The 20,058-nt window shown below is 40.6% G+C and overlaps 1 protein-coding gene across 5 annotated transcripts in view; it reads right to left on the bottom strand.

Moving 5' to 3' along the window:
• Positions 1-638: 638 nt before the first annotated feature.
• Positions 639-20,058, bottom strand: part of SFXN1 (sideroflexin 1) — a 50,326-nt gene continuing 30,906 nt past the window's right edge. For 3 of the 5 annotated variants that reach the window (XM_023551524.2, XM_064279159.1, XM_064279158.1), the window contains exons 9-11: positions 8,360-8,409; positions 7,525-7,572; positions 639-2,595 (exon numbers count right to left, since the gene is read on the bottom strand). In XM_023551524.2, the coding sequence (XP_023407292.1) occupies positions 2,499-2,595; positions 7,525-7,572; positions 8,360-8,409 (195 nt within the window). In that variant the 3' untranslated portion in view covers positions 639-2,498. Of the gene's footprint in view, positions 2,596-4,448; positions 7,573-8,359; positions 8,410-10,147; positions 19,738-20,058 lie in introns of those variants that run through there. The other 2 variants (XM_064279157.1, XM_064279160.1) reach the window with 2 other exon arrangements.

The following is a 20,058-nucleotide window of genomic DNA, read 5'->3' as shown; positions in this document are numbered from 1 at the left end:
AATTTAGACTTTGTTAACCTCAGCAAATGCTATTTCCGTGTCAGAATCTGATAAACTACACCAAAGCAAACTGAATTCACCCCTGTGAGCAGTGGTGTTCTCAAGATCTGAAGCAGAACCTCCTGTCTTCCCTGTGCTCATACTTACTGTTCCTTGAATGACATTGGTGTGCTGCTGGGGGTGTGAGCCTCTGTGTGTGTTGTGTTCAAGAAGGTGGGTTACTGGTAGCCAAAACTAGAAACGATTCCTGCTGAAGGCATAAAACAAAAGTATTTTTTTATTAGGAGTTACTGATGGTACCCCTGGGTATTAAGTTTGAACGGGAGGGACCATCGACTGCAATATAGAAATTTCATGATTCTTTAAATACAAATAAAAGACAGAATTTAATTTCATTCTGAGTTTATTTAACATTTCATCCAAGTTGACCTGAAACAACACATTGGCTCCAACAGTGGCCAGACATTGTGCTAATACTGAAATAAACACTGCCAGTAAGTACTTACAATCATAATTCTTTATATCCTGTTAAGAGAAATATCAATGACTATTAATCTTTACAAACTTATTGCATTTCATGTGAATTCTTCCCCTGAAAGGTTATGTCTAGATGAGCAAAGGTTGCCAATCTTGGTTCATTTGTTCTTCTTTTTTTTTTTTTTAATTATAAACTGTGATTAAACTATACAGTTAGTATTTCTATATAAAAGCATTGAGAGACTGAAGCTTCAACAAACAACTTTTAAAAAGACACATCTCCATTTTCAGTATCCCTCATAACTATGCTTTGGTCCTATCTTCCTTGTGTGTGTACAGTTTTAGTTAGTTCATCAATCTTTCAATGACGATGGTTACCATTCTGAAATACACCTACAAATTAACTGGTGTAAGGGTTCTGAGATTAGCTGCAGTGAGTAGAGTAGGCAGACACTCAAGTGCTTTGAATGCTGCCTTTTGCTAAAAGCACCTTTTAAGTACCTCATGGAGATCCGTCTTGAATTCCAGGCCTATATACTACTTTTTAAAGAGAAAAATCTATGGCAACAAAATACACTCAAGGCCAGCATGTCATGGAGAAGCCATTTTGCTTCAAAAGGTTTAAGACAGAAATTCTAAAGGAGAAAATCCTAGTGGCATAAAGGAAGGCTTAAAGTCATCCAAAGCTTCAGATCCATTGATCCTTTCAGAGAAAAGAGAAGCACAGACACAAGGCAAACCATTTTCTCTTTATGAAGAAATTCAGTCTGGTCACATTGTCTGGAAAATCTGCACAAACTAAATTGATTTCTACATTTTTTTTTTCACTTAACTCGTGTCTGAGTTACAATGATCAGCACTCAGTGAAATGACCACCCTGTATTATCACTTTCAACATTAATATACTTGAAACATAATTTCTCCATTATATAAAATATAGTATATGTGGAATCACTAGAGATTCTGTAAACAGTGGTATATGGATTTGTTACTTTCAAACAGGGTGGAATGTAATATACAACATTCAAGTCAAATTCATTTAGTTATTGATTCATAAACACATGGTCTCTGTATCTTCCTGAAACGTAATCTATGAGAATGATAAGAAAAGATATGGAGCTAGCTGAACTATCTAAAAAAATGAGCCAGACCAGTTTCACCCAGATTCAACCCAGTCATACAGGGATGGTGTTGGATGTATTTTTAAAACTTGACATTTGCAAATGTCACTTATTTGATTATCTGAAGTGAATAATTGAGTATAAAATCAATGACTGCAAGGTATAGGGTCCACATCGTCATAAGAGTTTAAAACGGAAGAAAGTTAATAGTCCTCCAAAGAAATTAACCAACAATATGGATGTATTTGGTTGTGGGCAGCAGAGAAGTCCTATTGCCCTGATCTGTTACCATGATTTTGGAAGGTCTAACTAAGAGGGAGCCTGTATGTTACAAATCCAAAAAATTTGTCATCTACTTGGGACCTGCTCACTGCCCAAACTGGAAGCAAACTACTCTCAATATTTAAGGGCAATTTTTACAGTTTGGCCTCAGAACTTTTGTCTTTTCCTAAATCACTTCTGAGATCTCCTTGATTTGAAACAAGAGTGGGATGAACATATAATATTTTAAACAAATTTCCTTTTCACTGATTGATAGTAAATATTTATTGAGCATATACTGAGCACCTACTCTATGCATAGCAGCGCTTTTTGAAATCCTGGGTGAAGGTAAGACATTGTCTTTAAAAAATAATGGCTATAAAATCTAAGGGAAGGGTATTTCTGTAAATTATGTGATTCAACCAGAAGAGCGCAATTGGAAGGACCCACCAGGTGTCGGGTGTCCAGCTGCACCAGGTTCTGTGCTCCAAGTAGCAGCATCCCTCTACAAGGCTAAGGTAGATCTTGGAAATGTTTGGGTAATTAGGAGAACACAGGTCGAACAATGTTTTCCTCGCCACCACGGCTACACCAGGCATGTGGTTGGCAAGATTAGCCTCAGAGGTTCCGTTTCCTACTTTACAATCCCTTGTTAAAGTACACACGTCGTAATTCTGGATGGGCCTCGCGGATCTTGGCTTGCAGATCAGCCTCCAAACTTGTCACAGACATGGAACTGGGAGCAGGGAGAAATGACAAGAGTTATTACTTGGTCAGAGATGGAAACCAGAGCAGGGCACAGGGGGCGGGGGGGGGGCAGGTGAGAGGACCCCAAAGTTGGATGCAGGGAAACAGGGTCCTGTTTGAAATGTGCTTCAGGTGGCTGGAAACTGGATCCCATTCCTTCTAGAAAATGAACTGCTGCTAGTAATCAAAGAAATGCACCTTAAGAAACCAACACCAAGATATCTTTTTTTCACCTCTCATATTATTAAAAGATTAAAAACCACTCATTCCTGTCAGTGGTTGATACTCCTAGACACTGCTGGGGTGGGGAAAGCAATCTGTGGCAATACCACTCCCCCCAAAAATAAAAATTGTTCACCACTAATAAAAAAAGAAAATGACATATATGCTCAAGGGAATTTATATACATAACACCAAAAATGTGTTTACAGTAAAGCCTCCCTTTTTATTGTATTATACACACTTACTATAAAACTTTTGTGCAATATTAAGATGTATGAGAAAAACAGCACTCATAGTCCTATCACTAATACCAAAAAAAAAAAAACACAAAAGACAAAAAACACCAAACCATTGTCATGGAGTTGATTTCAAGTCATGGTGACCCCACGTGTGCCAGAGGAGGTCTTCACTCCATAGGGTTTTCGATGCCCAATTTTTTGGAAGTAGATCACCGGGCCTTTCTTCCAAGGCATCTGTGGGTGGACTCAAACCACCAACCTTTCAGTTAGCAGCCAACGCGTTAACCACGTGCACCACAATCTTTGCACATGCATTTAAACAGTGTATTTGAAAGTATTGTACGAGTACCTCTGGAAGCTTTTTTTAAAAATATTATTATAAATACATACTTGCTTTATAAAAACTATAAAGGAAAATTGTCCAGAATCCCTACACAAAAAATTGTTTACACTTTGCTATGTAATTAGTTTTTCCAAATATTTGGTTTTTAATATAGTTGAGATGTGGTAAAACGTGAAGTAAAAAAAAGTCAGATTGTAAATTTGCATAAGAACTATGTAAAACAAAAGAAAAATTACAAATCTAGAAAAAAATACTATATTGCTAACAGGTCCTATTTTCCATGTAGTAGGTCTTTGGGTAATTTTGAAAGGGTGACAGTGATCCTGCTGCTGCTGATACAATAATGTTATGATGTATTGATCATTCATTGGGCCAGACATCATGCATTTTAATCCTTATAAAAACCCTGAAAGCCAGGTATTATCCTCACTTTACAGATAAGGAAACCTGAAGTGTAACCAGAATTTGAAGCCAGGTCTTTCTCAGTCCAAAAGCAATGCTGTGTTTAACTGCCAAGCTATACTGCTTTTTGGTTTTTCTGTTGGTATATACATGTCTATAATAACTATTATTATTTTCTAAAGGCCAAGTCTGATTTTGGAATTAAAGTTATTCCCATCTCAATGGGAGGCGGAGAGCTTTCTCTTTTTATCTTCAAGCAGAGTTTGTTTAAAATGGAAATAATCTGTTTGACAGTTGGGTAAAATCCATCTGTAAAACCACCTAGTTCTTGTGTTTTCTCTGTGGGAGGAAGTTGAAATAATGCTTCAACTTCTCTAAGCCTATTCAGACTTACTAATTTTTCAGTGTTGCTAACATTTTTCTAGGAATCTGTACATTTCACCTGTTTTCAGATCTATGGGTATAATGATTCTGAAAATATTCTCTTAATATCCTTTTAATCCCTGCTGAATCTATAATAATGCCTCCTTCTTCATTCATAGTATTATTTATTTGTGCCTTCTGTCTTTTTGTTTGATTCATCTCACCAGACAATCACCTATTTTGTTGCTATTTTTTCAAAGAACCAACTTCTGATTTTGTCAATCCTTTATTTTTATTATCTTTTTTTTTTTTTTTCCTGCTCTTATCTTAATATCTCCATGCTTCTGCTTTTTTTTCCTGGAGTTTATTCTTTTGTTCTTTTTTTTTTTTTTCCTTAACTAAGGTTGGACATTTAATGCATTGATTTTCAGCCATTCTTCCTTTCTACTATAAGCATTTAAAGCTATAAATTTCTCTCACAGCAACACTTTTGTTGCTTCCTGGATAGTTGTGATAAGGAGTGTTTTCATTATCGCTCATTCATGCCGGAGAATGGATAATTATGGTGTATTCATGCCATGGGCTGTTACACAGCAGTATGAATGAAAGCGCTGTAGCTATAAGCAACAATGCCGACGAATCGTGATTATATGACATTGAGTAAAAAGAGCAAGTGCCAGAAAACTATATATAATATCATACCCTTTTCTGAAAAGTTCTAAAAGAAACAAAACTAAACAACAACAACGTGTTAGACACACATATGTGATAAAAACTTTGAAATGCAATAGCATGATAAACAGAAAATTCAGAGTCATCATTAAGTCTGCAAGGGAGGCATGGAGAAAGGATGGGAGGAGTCCATAAGTAGATGTAGTTCATAGGTATAATTTTTCTCATGGATTAAGCAGTGGATTCATGGATGTTCACCACAGCATTAAAATAAAATAAAAATAATTAAAAATTAAAAAAAATAATAAAATAAGATCATGTTCGGACCAATGAGGAGAGTGTGCTATGAATCAAGGAATATGATTAATCTTATTCCCTGCAATTGAGAAGCAAGAAAAAAACAAAGACTGCAAGAAAAACAAACATACAAACACACAGATAAACAAAAGGAAAACAGACTAATGAGCTTCATTTTTAAACAGAGAAAGAAAAGAGGATTCTTGGTCTCCTAAATGTAAAAGCATGTATTCTTTAAGGCTACTTGACTTCATGACATTTCCAGTGACAGAAAGCTTTTAGTTTCCATACCTACAGTTAAAATCACCATAAAAATAAATGCTGAAAGGAAGATATTGTTTTTCTCAAACAAAATCTTTAAGCGAAACCAAGGCCTAAGCAGGGAGGTTCTTTACTGATTTTCAAATCTGAAAGTCTTTTAATTTCAAAATAACAACAGCGACATTTAGTAAAGTTTACTTAGCATCAGGTACTCTACTCAGCATTTTACAAACACTGTTTCTAAACCACAGAGTGCAAGACCAACTGCTGGGCCCTGGGGTTCAATAGTTACTCACTAAAAATTCCCTTAGCTTAAGCGCCAGATTCTGGGGTTTGCACAATTAAATAGGGATCATTTCTCCAGTCTACAGATGGGCTTAGAGAATAGATTCTGAAGGTACTGCCCTCTTCATGGGCTCGTCTGTAGGCATTAGGGTTATGAAGAACTCTCTTTCCCTGATATGTGAATTCCTATTCAAGGGTGAAACCAGTCACCAATGAGTCAACTCCGACATATGGCAACCCCATGTGTGTCAGAGTAGCACTGTGCTCCATAGGGTTTTCATGACTGACCTTTGGGAAGAAGATTTCCAGGCCTTTCTTCCAAGGTGCTCTGGGTAGGCTCTAACCTCCAAGCCCATGGCTGTTGCATCAACTCCAATTCATAGCGACCCTATAGGACAGAGTAGAACTGCCCCATAGGGTTTCTAATGATGGAATCTTTACAGAAGCAGACTGCCACATCTATCTCCCATGGAGTAGCTGGTGGGTTCTAACCACTGACCTTTTACTTAGCAGCCGAGCACTTAACCACTTTGCAACCAGGGCTCCTTGTACCACCCAGGGACTCCTTATTCAAGAACAAAAACCCACTCCCATTTAGTTGATTCTGACTCACAGTGACCCTATAGGACAGAGTAGAACTGCCCCCAAAGGGTTTCCAAAGCTGTAATCTGTACAGAAGCAGACTGCCACATTTTTCTGCCATGGAGTGGCTGGTGGGTTTGAACCATCAATCTTTTGGCTAGCAGCCAAGCCCTTTAACCACTGTACCACCAGGGTTCTATTCAAAAACAAACCAAAACCAAACCAAACTCACTGCTGATGAGTCAATTCCAATTCATAGAGACCCCTTAGGTTTTCCAAGGCTGTAAATCTCTACGGAAGCAGACTGCCACATCTTTCTCCCGAAGAGCCACTGGTGGTTTCAAACCACCAACCTTTTGGTTAGAGTTCAAGTGCTTATCAGGGCTCCTTTTCATTCAAGAACAGTGGGGGTCAAAGACAGAAATAGAAAAGCAGATGAAAGGTAGGGTTCTTTATCAGGGAGAGAAAACTGATAAAGTTAGTTGTGGAATAGAACACCTCATCTCAAACCTACTTGGAAAGCCTAGGGCGTTAAAGATTGTATGTTTGGGACCATTTGGCCCATGAAGGAAAAGATATTACAAAGGCTGGAGCCTGGTAGCATTAAAAAAGAAAGAAAGAAAAAACCAACAACAACAAAAACAAGAAGACGCTGCTTCTCCGGTGCCTTCATGCTGGATTAGGAGGAAGCAGACGACCTAGATTTACATAATGCTGATTTAATGCCTGTCAATCCAATTTTCACATCAGAGGCAGGATTCAAGGGCAGCTTGTGATAAAAGACATGTGCGCATTCAGGCTTTTAACACTAAAAAATGAAGTAGGAAGAAGGGAGGCAAATATACCAACTACCTAAACTAAGTGCATATAATTGCCATCCCTGGGGGCAAAAATTAAATTCTAATATATCTGCATTACAGACGCATTTGCCAAAGGATTGGACCACAGTGAGCTATATTTAAATTTTTATAAGAGCAAATTTGCACCAGAATTAACCTGGCTCTTACTAAAGAGTAAAGCATTTTCCAATTCAACAGTAAGGAGTAGAAACAAGCTGGTAAGGTGTTTTGAAATTAGACAGACTTGGGTTTGATTTCTCCCTCTACCTTTCCTTTAGAGACCTTGGCTTTGTTGATCATCTTTTTTAGTCTCAACTTCCCTATCAGTGGCATGAAATAATAGCTCCTGCTGTTATCTGATTGATCTTTAGGATTAAAAATCATGATCACTCTGAAGAGGAACATATACGTACCTTTTCTGGGGAAACAGAGCACAACAGAGAGGTGTGGCAAATACCAAACTTAAAAAAGGAAAGAAAAAGACAAGTCAGAGCATCTTAGAAAAGGTTGACTTTTCAGGGTTTTTTTTCCCCCCACTTTATTAATGTAATAATTCCCTTTCTTTCTTTAGAGGCTCATATTCCCTCGCACGAATATGTCCTGTTTGTATAATTTTATTACCTAGGACTGCCAAAATGATGAGGGGAAAAAAAAAAAAAGAACGAGATAATGGGAATTTAAAAAAGGCCCTCAGAAATAGCAGTCCCAAATGTTGTAGGTTTTTCTAAAGACAGCATGGTGTTGTTAGCTGTTGTTGAGTTGGCCCCTGACTCAGGGTGATCCCACGCACAGTGGAACAAAATGCTGCTTGGTCCTGCGCCATCCCCGTGATCGGTTACCAACCCAACCGTTGCGATCCATGGAATTTTCATTGGATGATTTTTGGAAGTAGATCACCAGGCTTTTCTTCTTAGTACATCTTTGGAAGCTCCAATGAGACCTGTTCAGCATCATAGCAACATGCAAGCCTCCACTGAGAGACAGGTGCCGGCTGTGCATGAGTTGCAGTGGCTGGGATTTGAACCAGGTCTCCCTTATGGAAGGCGAGGATTCTACCACCGAACCACCAGTGCTCTCAAAGACAATCTACTTATATCTAATTACTGGGACCAGGAATTCCAAATTGTTCTGGGCCAGTCTCATTTTCAAAACTCATGTCCCATATTATCTATCCCTTCCCTTACTTTTCATATGCTGCATATTTATCTTTTAAAAAAGCAATTAATGATATAAAAGTAAACTACTCACCAGAAGCCAACCAATCCAACTTGAATGGGCGCGCTCATCCAGGGGAACCTCTGTGTTAAGACATACGTTACTTTGAATACGTTTTATACAGACTTTTAGAGGCAATTTTTTCTGCCAATAAACCAAAAGAAAACACTCCCCATCACAATATCCAGATGCAATGTGATTAGTAAAATTTTGGGGTAACATTGCACAAGCACGTTAGTCTTGACCTCCCTTAATGCTTCGTGATGAGTAAGTGAACAGACATGCAATGATCAAGTTCCTTGAGAAATTTTTTCCCATTGCACATATAAGCTTAGTGACGTCTGGCTATATAGAGGAGGTGGAGAAATAGCTTTCATTTAATTATAAGTTGACTCCCAGCTGGGGAAGCAGTATGGCCTGGTGCCAAGATTTTTTTTTTTTAACTGCGCTTTAAGTGAAAGTTTACAGTTCAAGTTAATTTCTCATACAAAAATTTGTACACACATTGTTATGTGACCCTAGTTGCTCTCCCTATGAGACAGCACACTCCTCCTTTCCACCCTGGATTTCCCATGTCCATTCAACCACCTCCTGTCCCTTTTTGCCTTCTCATCTCACCTCTGGATAGGAGCTGCCCATTTAGTCTCATGTATCTAATACTTGAGCTAAGAAGCACTCTTTTCACAAGTTATCATTTTATGTCTCATAGTCCAGTCTAATTTTTGTCTGAAGAGTTGGCTTCTGAAATGGTTTTAGTTCTGGGCTAACAGAGAGTCCAGGGCCATGTCTTCTGGGGTCCCTCCAGTCTGTCAGGCCATTAAGTCTGGTCTTTTTGCTAGAATTTGAGCTCTGCATCCCACTTTTCTCCTGTTCCGTCAGGGACTCTCTGTTCTGTTCCCTGTCAGGGCCATCACTGGTGCTAGCTGGGCACCATCTATTTCTTCCGGTCTCAGGCTGATGGAGTCTCTGGTTTATGTGCCGTATGGCCCGGTGCCAAGACTCAAAGTCAAATCAAAACCAGTTTCCGTGGAATTGACTCTGACTTAGATGTGACAGAGTAGAACTGTGCTCCATAGAGTTTTCAGTGGCTGATTTTTTGGAAGTAAATCACCAGGCCTTTCTTCTAAGATGCCTGTGGGTGGACTCAAACTTCCAACCTTTTGGTTAGCAGCTGAGTGTGTAAACCATTTGTACTACCCAAGGGCTCTGAAGTCAAATCAACTTGCATTTCAATCTTTGCCCTTCCAGCCAGTTCCCTGCTGTGGAGAGAGGGAACGCAGAGCCTAAGTTCTCCAAGCTTTGGCTCCCTTATCTTTAAAATGGGGATGAAAACAGCTTCCTAAAGGTGTGTGGGTGAAGATATACCAAATAACATTCATAAAACAGTAGTACAGTGCCTGGAACAGAGCAGAAATCTAACAAATTTTTCATTCCCTATTCCCTTCCTTTCTTGGTTACAGTCATTTGTTAGCATGGTTGAAACTATTTCTGGCATAAAACATTTTTGGTAGTCGCATTTTCTTTTTAATGAAAATGAGTGAGTTGGTTAGTCTTTTTTAATAAAAACCAACCAGTTGCCGTTGAGCCAATCTGACTCAAGGTGACCCCATGTGCCTCAGAATACAGCCCCACGCTCCGTAGGGTTTTCAGTGGCTGTGATCTTTCAGAGAGAAGCCCTGGTGGTGCAGTGGTTAAGCACTTGGCTGCTAACTGAAAGGTCGGCCGTGCGAATCCACTAGCTGCTCTGTGGGAGAATGATGTGGTGGTCTGCTTCTGGATAGATTTACAGCCTTGGAAACCCTATGAGGCAGTTCTGCTCTGTCCTGTAGGGTCACTAAGAGTCAGAATGGACTCAATGGCGATGGATTTTTTTTTTTGGCTTTAGATCTTTCAAAATTAACCCAGGACTTTCTTCTGAGGTGCCTTTGGGTGGAATCAAACCACCAACTTTTTGGTTAGTAGCCAAGCACTTAGTCATTCGTACCACCCAAGAACTTCTATCATATAAATAAGGCCACAGAAATAGCTATGATCAAGTTGTGAACTGGTTGTAATGAAGTCAGCCAAGTTAGTTAAGAGTCAACACAAGCTGTTCAGTGATAACGATCACAATGAGGCTTTCATGAGAGGCATACTCTTCTGGCAAAAAGGCATATCACAAGGGTCAGTGTGGGGCGAGAGTGGCACAGACTAGGGGGGAAGGGAGAAAAGACGTCAAGAGGAGACGGATCCATGAGGTGAGGCAGAGGGGCTCCATCCCTCAAAGCACAGAAAGGAAAGGAAAATGTTTTATCTTGGGCAACCGGCTCTGATGATGATGAAGAATTTTCTTAAGGAAAAGGTCGATTGTTGCCCTAGGTTTCTCCCAGGTATTGCTGGGGGTGGCAAGGGAAACTAAATGCTGTATGAAATCCTGTAGGGCGATGAGCTTGTACAGGTGAGAGTAGCTTCCTCTTTCAAGAGGACACTTGTCCACAGCAACAGGGCTAACTTGGTATCCCAAAGGGAAGAGCTGCATGTAATCTCAAAGACAGATGTCTACAGACACAGTGTGGACTCTGGCTCATTCAGAGGGTTCTGATGGAAAACCTCCACATTCCTCATCTCTGGTAATGAAAAGGATCCTGGAGAATTCCAGTGTAACGTGCAAAGCCTAGCCTGGCTGTCATCCCTTCGCCTGACTCCTTCTCTAGCTCTCTCTCCTGCCTAATTCATCCCTCATTTTTATGCTCCTACACACTTTAAAACCAATAAAACAAAAATAAAAACCGCTGCCCTCAGTCAGTTCTGACTCATGGTGCCCCCATGTGTGTCAGAGTGGAACCGTGCTCCATTGTGTTTCCAACAGCTGGTTTTCGAAAATAGATAGCCAGGCCTTTCTTCTATGGTGCCTCTAGGTGGACTCAAATGTCAGACCTTTCAGTTAGCAGCTGAGCTTGTTAACTGTTCACATCACCAAGGGCTCCATGCTATAAAACTGGTATTTCTTAGGTAGAACTGAGTCCGAGACTAAATTGGTGAGCTGTATGTTTTATCTTCCACTATAAACTGACAAAATTCCTCAGGGTAGGGACAGGCTTTGCTTAGCACAGAACTGTGCAAAAAAAGATGTTTCAAATAAAAATTAAAGACTCTGATTACAAGTTTAGAAAATATATATTCAGTGAATTCACTGAATTCAATATTCAATGACGTAAAAAGATGAAAGAGTTGGTATTACTCAACGCTTTTTCTCCTCATGATCTTCAATGACACACAATAAAATGCATATAATTCAAGCGTACATCTTTTGATAGATGTCTACACCTGTGAAACCATTACCAAAATTAAGATAATGAACATACCTATCACCCCTAAAATTTTCCTTGCCGATGCCCCAGAGCAGTCCCTCCCCATCCCCTAAGCCTCCTACCTCATTCCCTGGCAACCAGTGATCTGCTTTCTATCACTAGAAATTAGTTTCTACTTTCTAGAGTTTTACATATGGTATCTACTATATTGTATAATTAGTTTGAGATTCGTTCCTGTTGTTGTGCGTATCACTCTTTTTTCTTGCTGAGTTAAGTCTTCCATTGTGTGGGAAAAAAACCAACGGATGTACCACAATTTATTTATCTGTTCTTCTACTGAAGAGCATTTTTTTCCTCCCCAATTTTTAGCTATTACAAATAAAGCTGCTATGAACACGCAGGTGTTTTTTATGGACATAAGCTTTCATTTTTCTTAAATAAATACCTAGAAGTGGAATGGCTGGATCATATGGTAGGCATATGTTTAATTTATTAAGAAACTGCCAAACTATTTTCTAAAGGGGATAAATCATTCAACATTCCCACCAGCAGGATATGAGAGTTCCAGTCCTCCATATCCTCGCCAACACTTGTTATGCTCAGTCTTTAATTTCAGCCATTCCAATATGAGGCTGGGTCATAAAGTATTGCTACAAAATCATAGCAACTTTTATTAAACAAAAAGATCAAAATGTGAAGCCATTGTTTCTTGACACATCCTCCATCGAGGTCTACACACTTCTGAAGGCAGTGTTTCCATCTCTCTAACCCTTCCCTGAAGAGTTCTGTATCCTTGAGGGACTCAAATAATGCTACTTTGAGTTTTGGGAACAAAAAGAAGTCTGAAGGGACGAGATCAGGGCTGTAAGGTGGATGGGGTAAGGTTTCCCAATGCAATTCTCATAGGGCAGCCTTTAGTACCCTCAAAGAATGAGCAGCGCATTGTCATGATGGAAAAAAATTCCTTGGCGCAACTTTCCTGGCCTTTTTCTCACCAATGCAGTTTTTAATTTTCTTAAAACTTCTTCACAGTAAGCGTCAATCAAGATTGCCCCTTGGGAATCCCCAAAACACGGTCACCATAACCTTCAGAGCCATCTTCCCCCTCTTGGCTCATCTTCGAGGTCTTCCCCAGCTTCCTTAAAATACTTGATCAATCTAAAAACCGTTGTTTTATTTGGGGCAGCATTCCCATAAACTTGTTGTAAAGCTTCCATGATTTGAGAAAACATCCACTTGAGTTTCGTTAAAAATTTGATATTAGCCCTGACCTCAAAATTGTTTTTTTCCGTGGCACAAAAAGTATCCTTTTTTTTTGAAGGCACCCTAATGAGACTAAAACCTAGTTTACTGCTGAGAGAGCTTGTTTGCAGCTCTGATCACAGAGACACCCTTAAACACGTTTTCTTTGGAATAAACCAGGGTATGTATGAACTGGAAGCCTAGGAGCAATACCTTCTAACTTATCCTCATGGGTATGTAGTGGCAGCTCATTGCAGTTTTAATTTCAATTTCCCTAATGGCTAAAGATATTGAGCATCTTCTCCTATGCTTATTTGACATCTGTATATCTTCTTTGGTAAAGTATCCTTTTGACCATTTTTAAAAGTACATTGTTTTATGAATGAGTGCTGAGGATTCTGGATACAAGGCAGAATGTATACATCAGATATATGCTTTGCAATTTTTTTTCCCCCAGTCTGCAGCTTGTCTTTTCACTCTCCTCCTAGAGTCTTTCGGTGAACATATACTTTTAACTTTGATGAAGTCCAATGTATCGATTTTTCTTTTTAGGACTGTGCTTTTGGTAGTGTGGCTAAGAAACATTTGCCAAGGTCTCTAAGATCTTCTGCTATGTTTTCTTCTAGAAGTTTTATAGTTGTAGATTCTTACATTTAGGTCTATGCTTCACTGTGAGTTAATTTTTATACATGGTACAGTCAATTGCCTACACACAGCCTGCATCCCAGCCAACGTAACTATCTGCAAACCCTCCTATAAACCATGCTCTGTGTCCTCTCTGAGCTTCTGCAGAACACGTACCCTCGGTCAGTTCTCTGCAAACCTCTCCCTACCTACCCCCGTTTGGTACGATACCTCCGCTGTGCCCGGTGCTGTAATTAGCACTTATTGTCATCACCTGTTCCTATGTCTCTTTCCCCCCATGCTACATGCTCACTGAAAGTAGGGTGCACACCCTATTTCTGTGACTTTAGGGTCTAGCACATGAGGCCTTGGTGGTTCAGTGGTTCAATTCTCACCTTCTATGTGGGAGACCTGGGTTTGAGTCCCCAACTAATACCCTTCATGGGCAGTCACCACCATTTGTCATTGAAGGATTGTTTGTTGCTATGATGCTGAACAAGTTTCAGAGGAGCTTCCAGAAGAAGACAGACTAGGAAGAAAGGCCTAGAGATCTACTTCTGGAAATCAGCCATTGAAAGCCCTATGGATCACAATGGTTCAATCTGTAACCAGTCATGGGGATGGCACAGGACTGGGCAGCATTCTGCTCCTCTGAGCATGGAGTCCTGTTGTGATGGGGACAGAACCTAATAACAACAACAGGGCCTAGCACACTGCTTGAAAAGCAATACTTCAGCAAAGGACTGCTAAATGAATGAGTAAATAAACGAAAAAAATAAATGCTACCTTCACATTCAGTTAGCAGGCAATCTTGGAAATCCGTTGAGTGGACAGAGAAGGCCACCTTTGTTAACGGGAGTATAAAAGAACTGCAAGTTAAGGAATGTGGCAAATATTATCTGACTGAAACCCTTTCAATTACATTGCCAATAGAAGTGTCAGCAAGAATGACCTAAGGTAAAGAAATCACAGGAACTAGTCTTCAAGAAGAGTTGGATCACCAGAGTTTAGGCAGCGAATTTTTAGTTTACTGCAAAAATTTCCATGAGTCACCTGCCCACAGCTGATGCTTTTTTTCAGCACTTCACTTGGGAAAAGATAAGGCGTAGGGGGAAAGATGAGTCAGGCTGAATGCTCCCCAAGCATCACCCTTAAAAAAGCCCAGAATGTTCAATTAGTTTTGTTTGCTGAGGAGCCTGGTCATTTCCAAGATAAAAGCCCAGATAAGTACATCACAGCAGAGCGCCACCCACTCACAAGGGTACTGTCAGCTGCTAAGGAAAAAATCTTAGGAGCCATTGTGAAAGGGGTACAGTATAGCCTGCCTTTTCAAATGGTATGTGAAAGTGCTTTGAAAATGGAAAGATAGGGGCATTAATATAAGCTTCTGTTGCCTATCTTTTAGCAGTACTTATCCTATTGACAGGCAGCCTGGGTGAAACAAATGGTTAAGCACTTGGCTACTAATACAAAAGTTGGCAGTTCAAATCCACCCAGATGCACCACAGAAGAAAAGCCTGGCAATCTAATTCCATAACATCGCAGTCATTGAAAGCCCTATGGAACACAGTTCTATTCTAACACATGTGGTAGCCATGAGTTGGAATTGATTGGACCACAACTGGTATATTTGGTATATCATATCAATTAAGTCCTAAGGTCCTCATTACCTGGGCAAAATGAAATATCTAAATGTAACAGCAACCCTGAACTTGGGAGTATGAAGAGGGCATGGGTACCTGGACAGTATGTTAACCTAGCTGCCACTGAGTTGTTTCTGACTCATGGTGACCTCATGTGTGTCACAGCAGAATTTTGCTCCATAGGATGTTCAATGGTTGATTTTTCAGAAATAGATATTGCCAGGCCTTTCTTCCAAGGTGCTTCTGGGTGGACCTGAACCCCCAGCTTTTTGGGTAGCAGCCAAGTGCATTAGCTATTTGCACCACCCAGGGACTCCAAACAGTATGTAGCCATTACTTTTCAAAGCAAAATCTTCCATTGGACCCTCTGTAGCTAGTAAGGCTCTCAGGCTGATTGGTCTGCCCTTCCTGAGCTCTGCACAGGGGTGCTGAAGCTGGTGCCCTCTCCTTGCTCCAGGCGAAGCCCTGCCTGCGGGGAGTGGGGTAGGCAGAGGGCTTCTGTGGAGATGGGAAGCATGGCAGTTCACTTCCAAGTTATTACAGAAGGCCACAATACTAAGCAAAGCTAAGAGAGGGGAGGAAAACTCAATGCTTATTCATTTTACTCTTCTGAAAAAGCCTGGAGTAGTGTGGCAGTGATGGGCTAAACAACAACAACAAAAAAGAACAAAACCATCAAGACAACTCCAAGTCATGGCAACCCCTCCTGTATCAGAGTAGAACTGTGCTCCATAGGGTTTTCAATGGCTGTGATCTTATAGAAGATGGGGCTAACTGCTTGCATCATTTGCCAGTTCCTGCATATGAGAAAATGCCGGGCTACATCTACAGCAATTTCTGTCTGTCATAACAAGACAATTATGTAACATGTCCACAGTCTCCTGTCCAGTGCTTGTCAATGATTGCTGTAACTGTAGCAACACTGCAACCCCAGGAGGAGTTCCAAGGCAGAGAGAAGTTACAATGATAAAGTAACAACTTCATTTTACATGCTTTCAACTCGCATCACAGGTATCCTGACTTTTCAGTATCAATGTAGGCTGAAAAGAGGACTTCCTTATGAACTTCCTGGAATCCCAAGTGGGATCAGGACACATGTTAGTAGAGCAGTGTGCCCGTGTCCACATGCAGGGGCCAGGCTCCATGGAACAATGTACCACCAGCAGTGGAAAGTGGACAGGAGATTCCAGCCTCTGCTCCAGAGCCAGTTGCCAAGATCTTTCTGCGAACTGGGTGTTAGGTGGCATTTGAGAGGCATTGTGAAAGGAACAGGAAAGCTTAAATGCTGGGGATGTTGCCACTGAAGATGAAGTCCAATGCATTTATGGTCACCAGCAAATTTGTGACAATCATAACTTTGTTATACCGTTGGCTGAGTAATCCGCATTTACTACTCCTCTCTTGCAAAACTGTCGTTTTTATATCAGACAAACTAATATAATAAGATGACAATTTCCAAGCCTTGCATCCACCAAGAAATCTGGACTTGCCTTAAAAATCCGATTTTGCTTAAATTCAGCAGAAGGGATGGTTTGGTTTATTAGATGTGTTTCCTGATGCCCCGTTGCTCCCAAAGTTGCCCATGCCAAAACCTTAAGAATTTATAATAGGCAAGAAGTTTGCCAACTACCTGGTATGTCAAAAAGTGGCTTGGATCAACACATACCCTAGGGGAATACTATAAACCTAATGACTTTTTTTTTTTTTTAATGACTTAGCAGAGCAAGAGTCAGCAGAGACTAATACAGGCATCGGCTCAATGTCTGTAAAGTCACAGATCCACAAGATTGGCCACTTATTACCAGGGTTATGGAGAAGGATGTTGATGGTTCCCATTCTAAACTTATATAAGTCTCCCTCAAAGTCTAAATCACCTTCTGTAAGTCAAGCAGGGAAGGACACAGAAAGGCCATGAATTTTTTTTTTTTCAGTTTACCTGTAAATCACTGCAATATAAAGTTGGTGAATTCAAGATCATGACATACTCTGGTAATTTTAAGGTATAGTCACTGTTGCAGCACATATGCTAATCCTTTAGAAACTTTAAATGGTTAACAGTCTTTTCTCAAAACCAGAAAGAGACTTTGACAAAACTTTTTTATGAGTCCTCAAACCGAGAGTGTATTTAAGTAGGCAAAATGACAAATGAAGCCACAATTAGATTCTGGCCCACACTAACTTTACTGCTTAAATACAAGTATCTGCTTTGTATTCCCAAAAGGTATGTTTGGTTTAATCCTATGATTAAGACTGCAGAAACACACAAAGAAGGTACATGGGGAATCAGAAGGTTTTCAAGGACATGGCTTCCTGGAGTGGCACAAGGCTCTGCAGATTTCCCCAGAACCCCCTCGCCCCTCCCAAAGAGCAAAGGAACTAATCAGTCCCTACAGAGCCACCAGGACACTCTTTCCCACATTTCACATTGACATGTCAGATTGCTAGAGGCAGCAGTTCCAAAAACTAAAGCTCGGGGAATATAATTCCTCCACCTCTCCAAAGGTTCAAAGAAAGAAGTTGAAAGGGGGTGTAATGTAGTATAAAATAATGCAATAAAAATAACATAATGGATAGGAGAAAGAATGTCCCCTTTTCCCCATAGTGGTTTGGGCACTGATATATAACAACCTGGACACATCCTTCAAATGAGGTTCTCAATATTACTGCCTCTTAATAGCATACTTATATCTTAGTTATCTAGTCCTGCTATAACAGAACTACCACAAGTGGACGGCTTTAACAAAGAGAAGATTATTTTTTCACAGTAAAGTAGGCTGAAAGTCCAAATTCAGGGTGTCAGCTCCAGGGAGAGGCTTTCTCTGTCAGTTTTCTCATCAACATTTCCCTAGACTAGGAGCTTCTTTGTACAGGGATCCCGGGTCCAAAGGATCCGTTCTGCTCCCAGCTTTCTTTCTTTTTAAAATTTTTTTATTGAACTTTAGATGAAGGTTTACAGAACAAACTAGTTTCTCATCGGATAGTTAGTACACACATTGTTCTATGACATTGGTTAACATGTCATACACTCTCCCTTCTCAACCCTGGGTTCCCTGTTACAGCTTTACTGCTCCCTCCTGCCTTTCAGTCCCTGCCTCAGGGCTGGTGCGCCCCTTTAGTCTTGTTTTGTTCCAAGGGCCTGTTCAATCTTTGGCTGAAGGGTGAACTTCAGGGGTGGGCTCATTACTGAGCTCAAAGGGTGTCTGGCGGCCACGCTCTCAGGGTTTCTCCAGTCTCTGTCAGACCAGCAAGTCCAGTCTTTCTTTTTGAGGTAGGATTTTGTTCTACATTTTTCTCCAGCTTTGTCTGGGACCCTCTATTGTGATCCCTGTTGTTCTGGACTCAGTTTGGCGGAGGCCGTGGTAGATGTGGTCCATTAGTCCTTTGGACTAATCTTTCCCTTGTATCTTTAGTTTTCTTTATTCTTCCTTGTTCCTGGAGGGTGAGACCAGTGGAGTATCCTAGATGGCTGCTCACCATCTTTTAAGACCCCAGATGCTACTCACCAAAGTAGAATGTAGAATATTTTTCTTTCTAAACTCTGTTATGCCAATTGAGCTAGATGTTCCCTGAGACCATGGTCCCCACAGCCCTCAGCCCAACAATTGGGTCCCTCAGGGAGTTTGGATGTGTCTATGGAGCTACCATAGCCGTCCCTTGTACAGGTTGTCCTGGCTTCCCCAGCATTGCCAGCACTGCTTTCTTGGTGTTATGATGTCCCCTGTCTCTCTGTTCGCTTCTCTCTTTTATATCTCAAGAGATTGCCTCAAGACACAATCCAGTTTTGTAGATTGAGTCCTGCCTCACTAACACAACTGCCGCCCATCCTCCCTCATTAACATCAGAGGCAGGATTTACAACATATAGGAAAATCACACAATACTGGGAATCATGGCCCAAATTGATACGCACAGTTTTGGGGGGACATAATTCAATCCATGACAACTTGCTTAACTTATTTTTCTAAGAATATAGCTTCATTGAAAGGGCTGACAAGGTGCTCACTTAGCATTTACCTTAGTTTTCCGATTTAGGACCCATAGACAGTATGTTGTTGTTGTTACTGTTGCTGAGTTGGCCCCTGACTCACGGTGACCCCACGCACGATGAAACCAAACACTGCCTGGTGCTGCACCATCCCCACGACTGGTCGCTGATTAGACCCTGTGGTCCACAGGTTTTCTTTGGCTGATTTTCAGATGTAGCTCACCAAGCCTTTCTCCCTAGTTCATCTTAGTCTAGACGCTCCCCTGAAGCCTGTTCAAGCATCACAGCAATACGCAAAGCCTCCACCTGACAGATGGGTGGTAGCTAAGCATGAGGTGCATTGGTTGGGAATCAAACCCGGGTCTCCGTGTGACAGGTGAGAATTCTACCACTGAACCACCAATGTCCCCATAAGAAGTATACAGGTCAATAAACAATTAGAATTTGACATTTAGAATTCTAATAACTGAAATCGTCCAAGAAGTGCTTTGTCTGTAAACTATGTCCTCTTTTCAAAGCTGTAGAGTGTCTCCTCATTGTTACAGTTCTGTTTCTAAGACCTCAAACAATTTACCCCAAAGAGCTGCCCTCATCACCATGACGCACCTGCTCCTACTGAGGGGAACCTGATCCCTTTCTCCTGTCAGGTTCCAAACACAGCACGAGCCAAAAGAGTCACCCGAGCCCACTGTCTCCTGCTTGTTATAAAAATCGGAAAACTAAGGTTAAGCAAAAAATAATATGGCATTAAATCATGGATTCTACAAAAAACAATGTAAAAAGAATGTATATGGTGCCATGAGATTTCTTGGTTAAAATTTCATCCTCTAATATTTTCACACCCCGAATGGAAGTGACTGGTAGATTAATGAAGTATTAGATATGATCATCAAATATGGGAAGAAATATTGTTTAGGAAGCACTGAGTTTTACTTATGGGGCTGGAAAA

The sequence above is a fragment of the Loxodonta africana genome, chromosome 2 (assembly GCF_030014295.1).
Source record: "Loxodonta africana isolate mLoxAfr1 chromosome 2, mLoxAfr1.hap2, whole genome shotgun sequence".
NCBI lineage: Eukaryota > Metazoa > Chordata > Mammalia > Proboscidea > Elephantidae > Loxodonta > Loxodonta africana.
The sequence above is the reverse complement of the archived record's forward strand: the minus strand, read 5'-3'. Positions and strand labels throughout refer to the sequence as shown.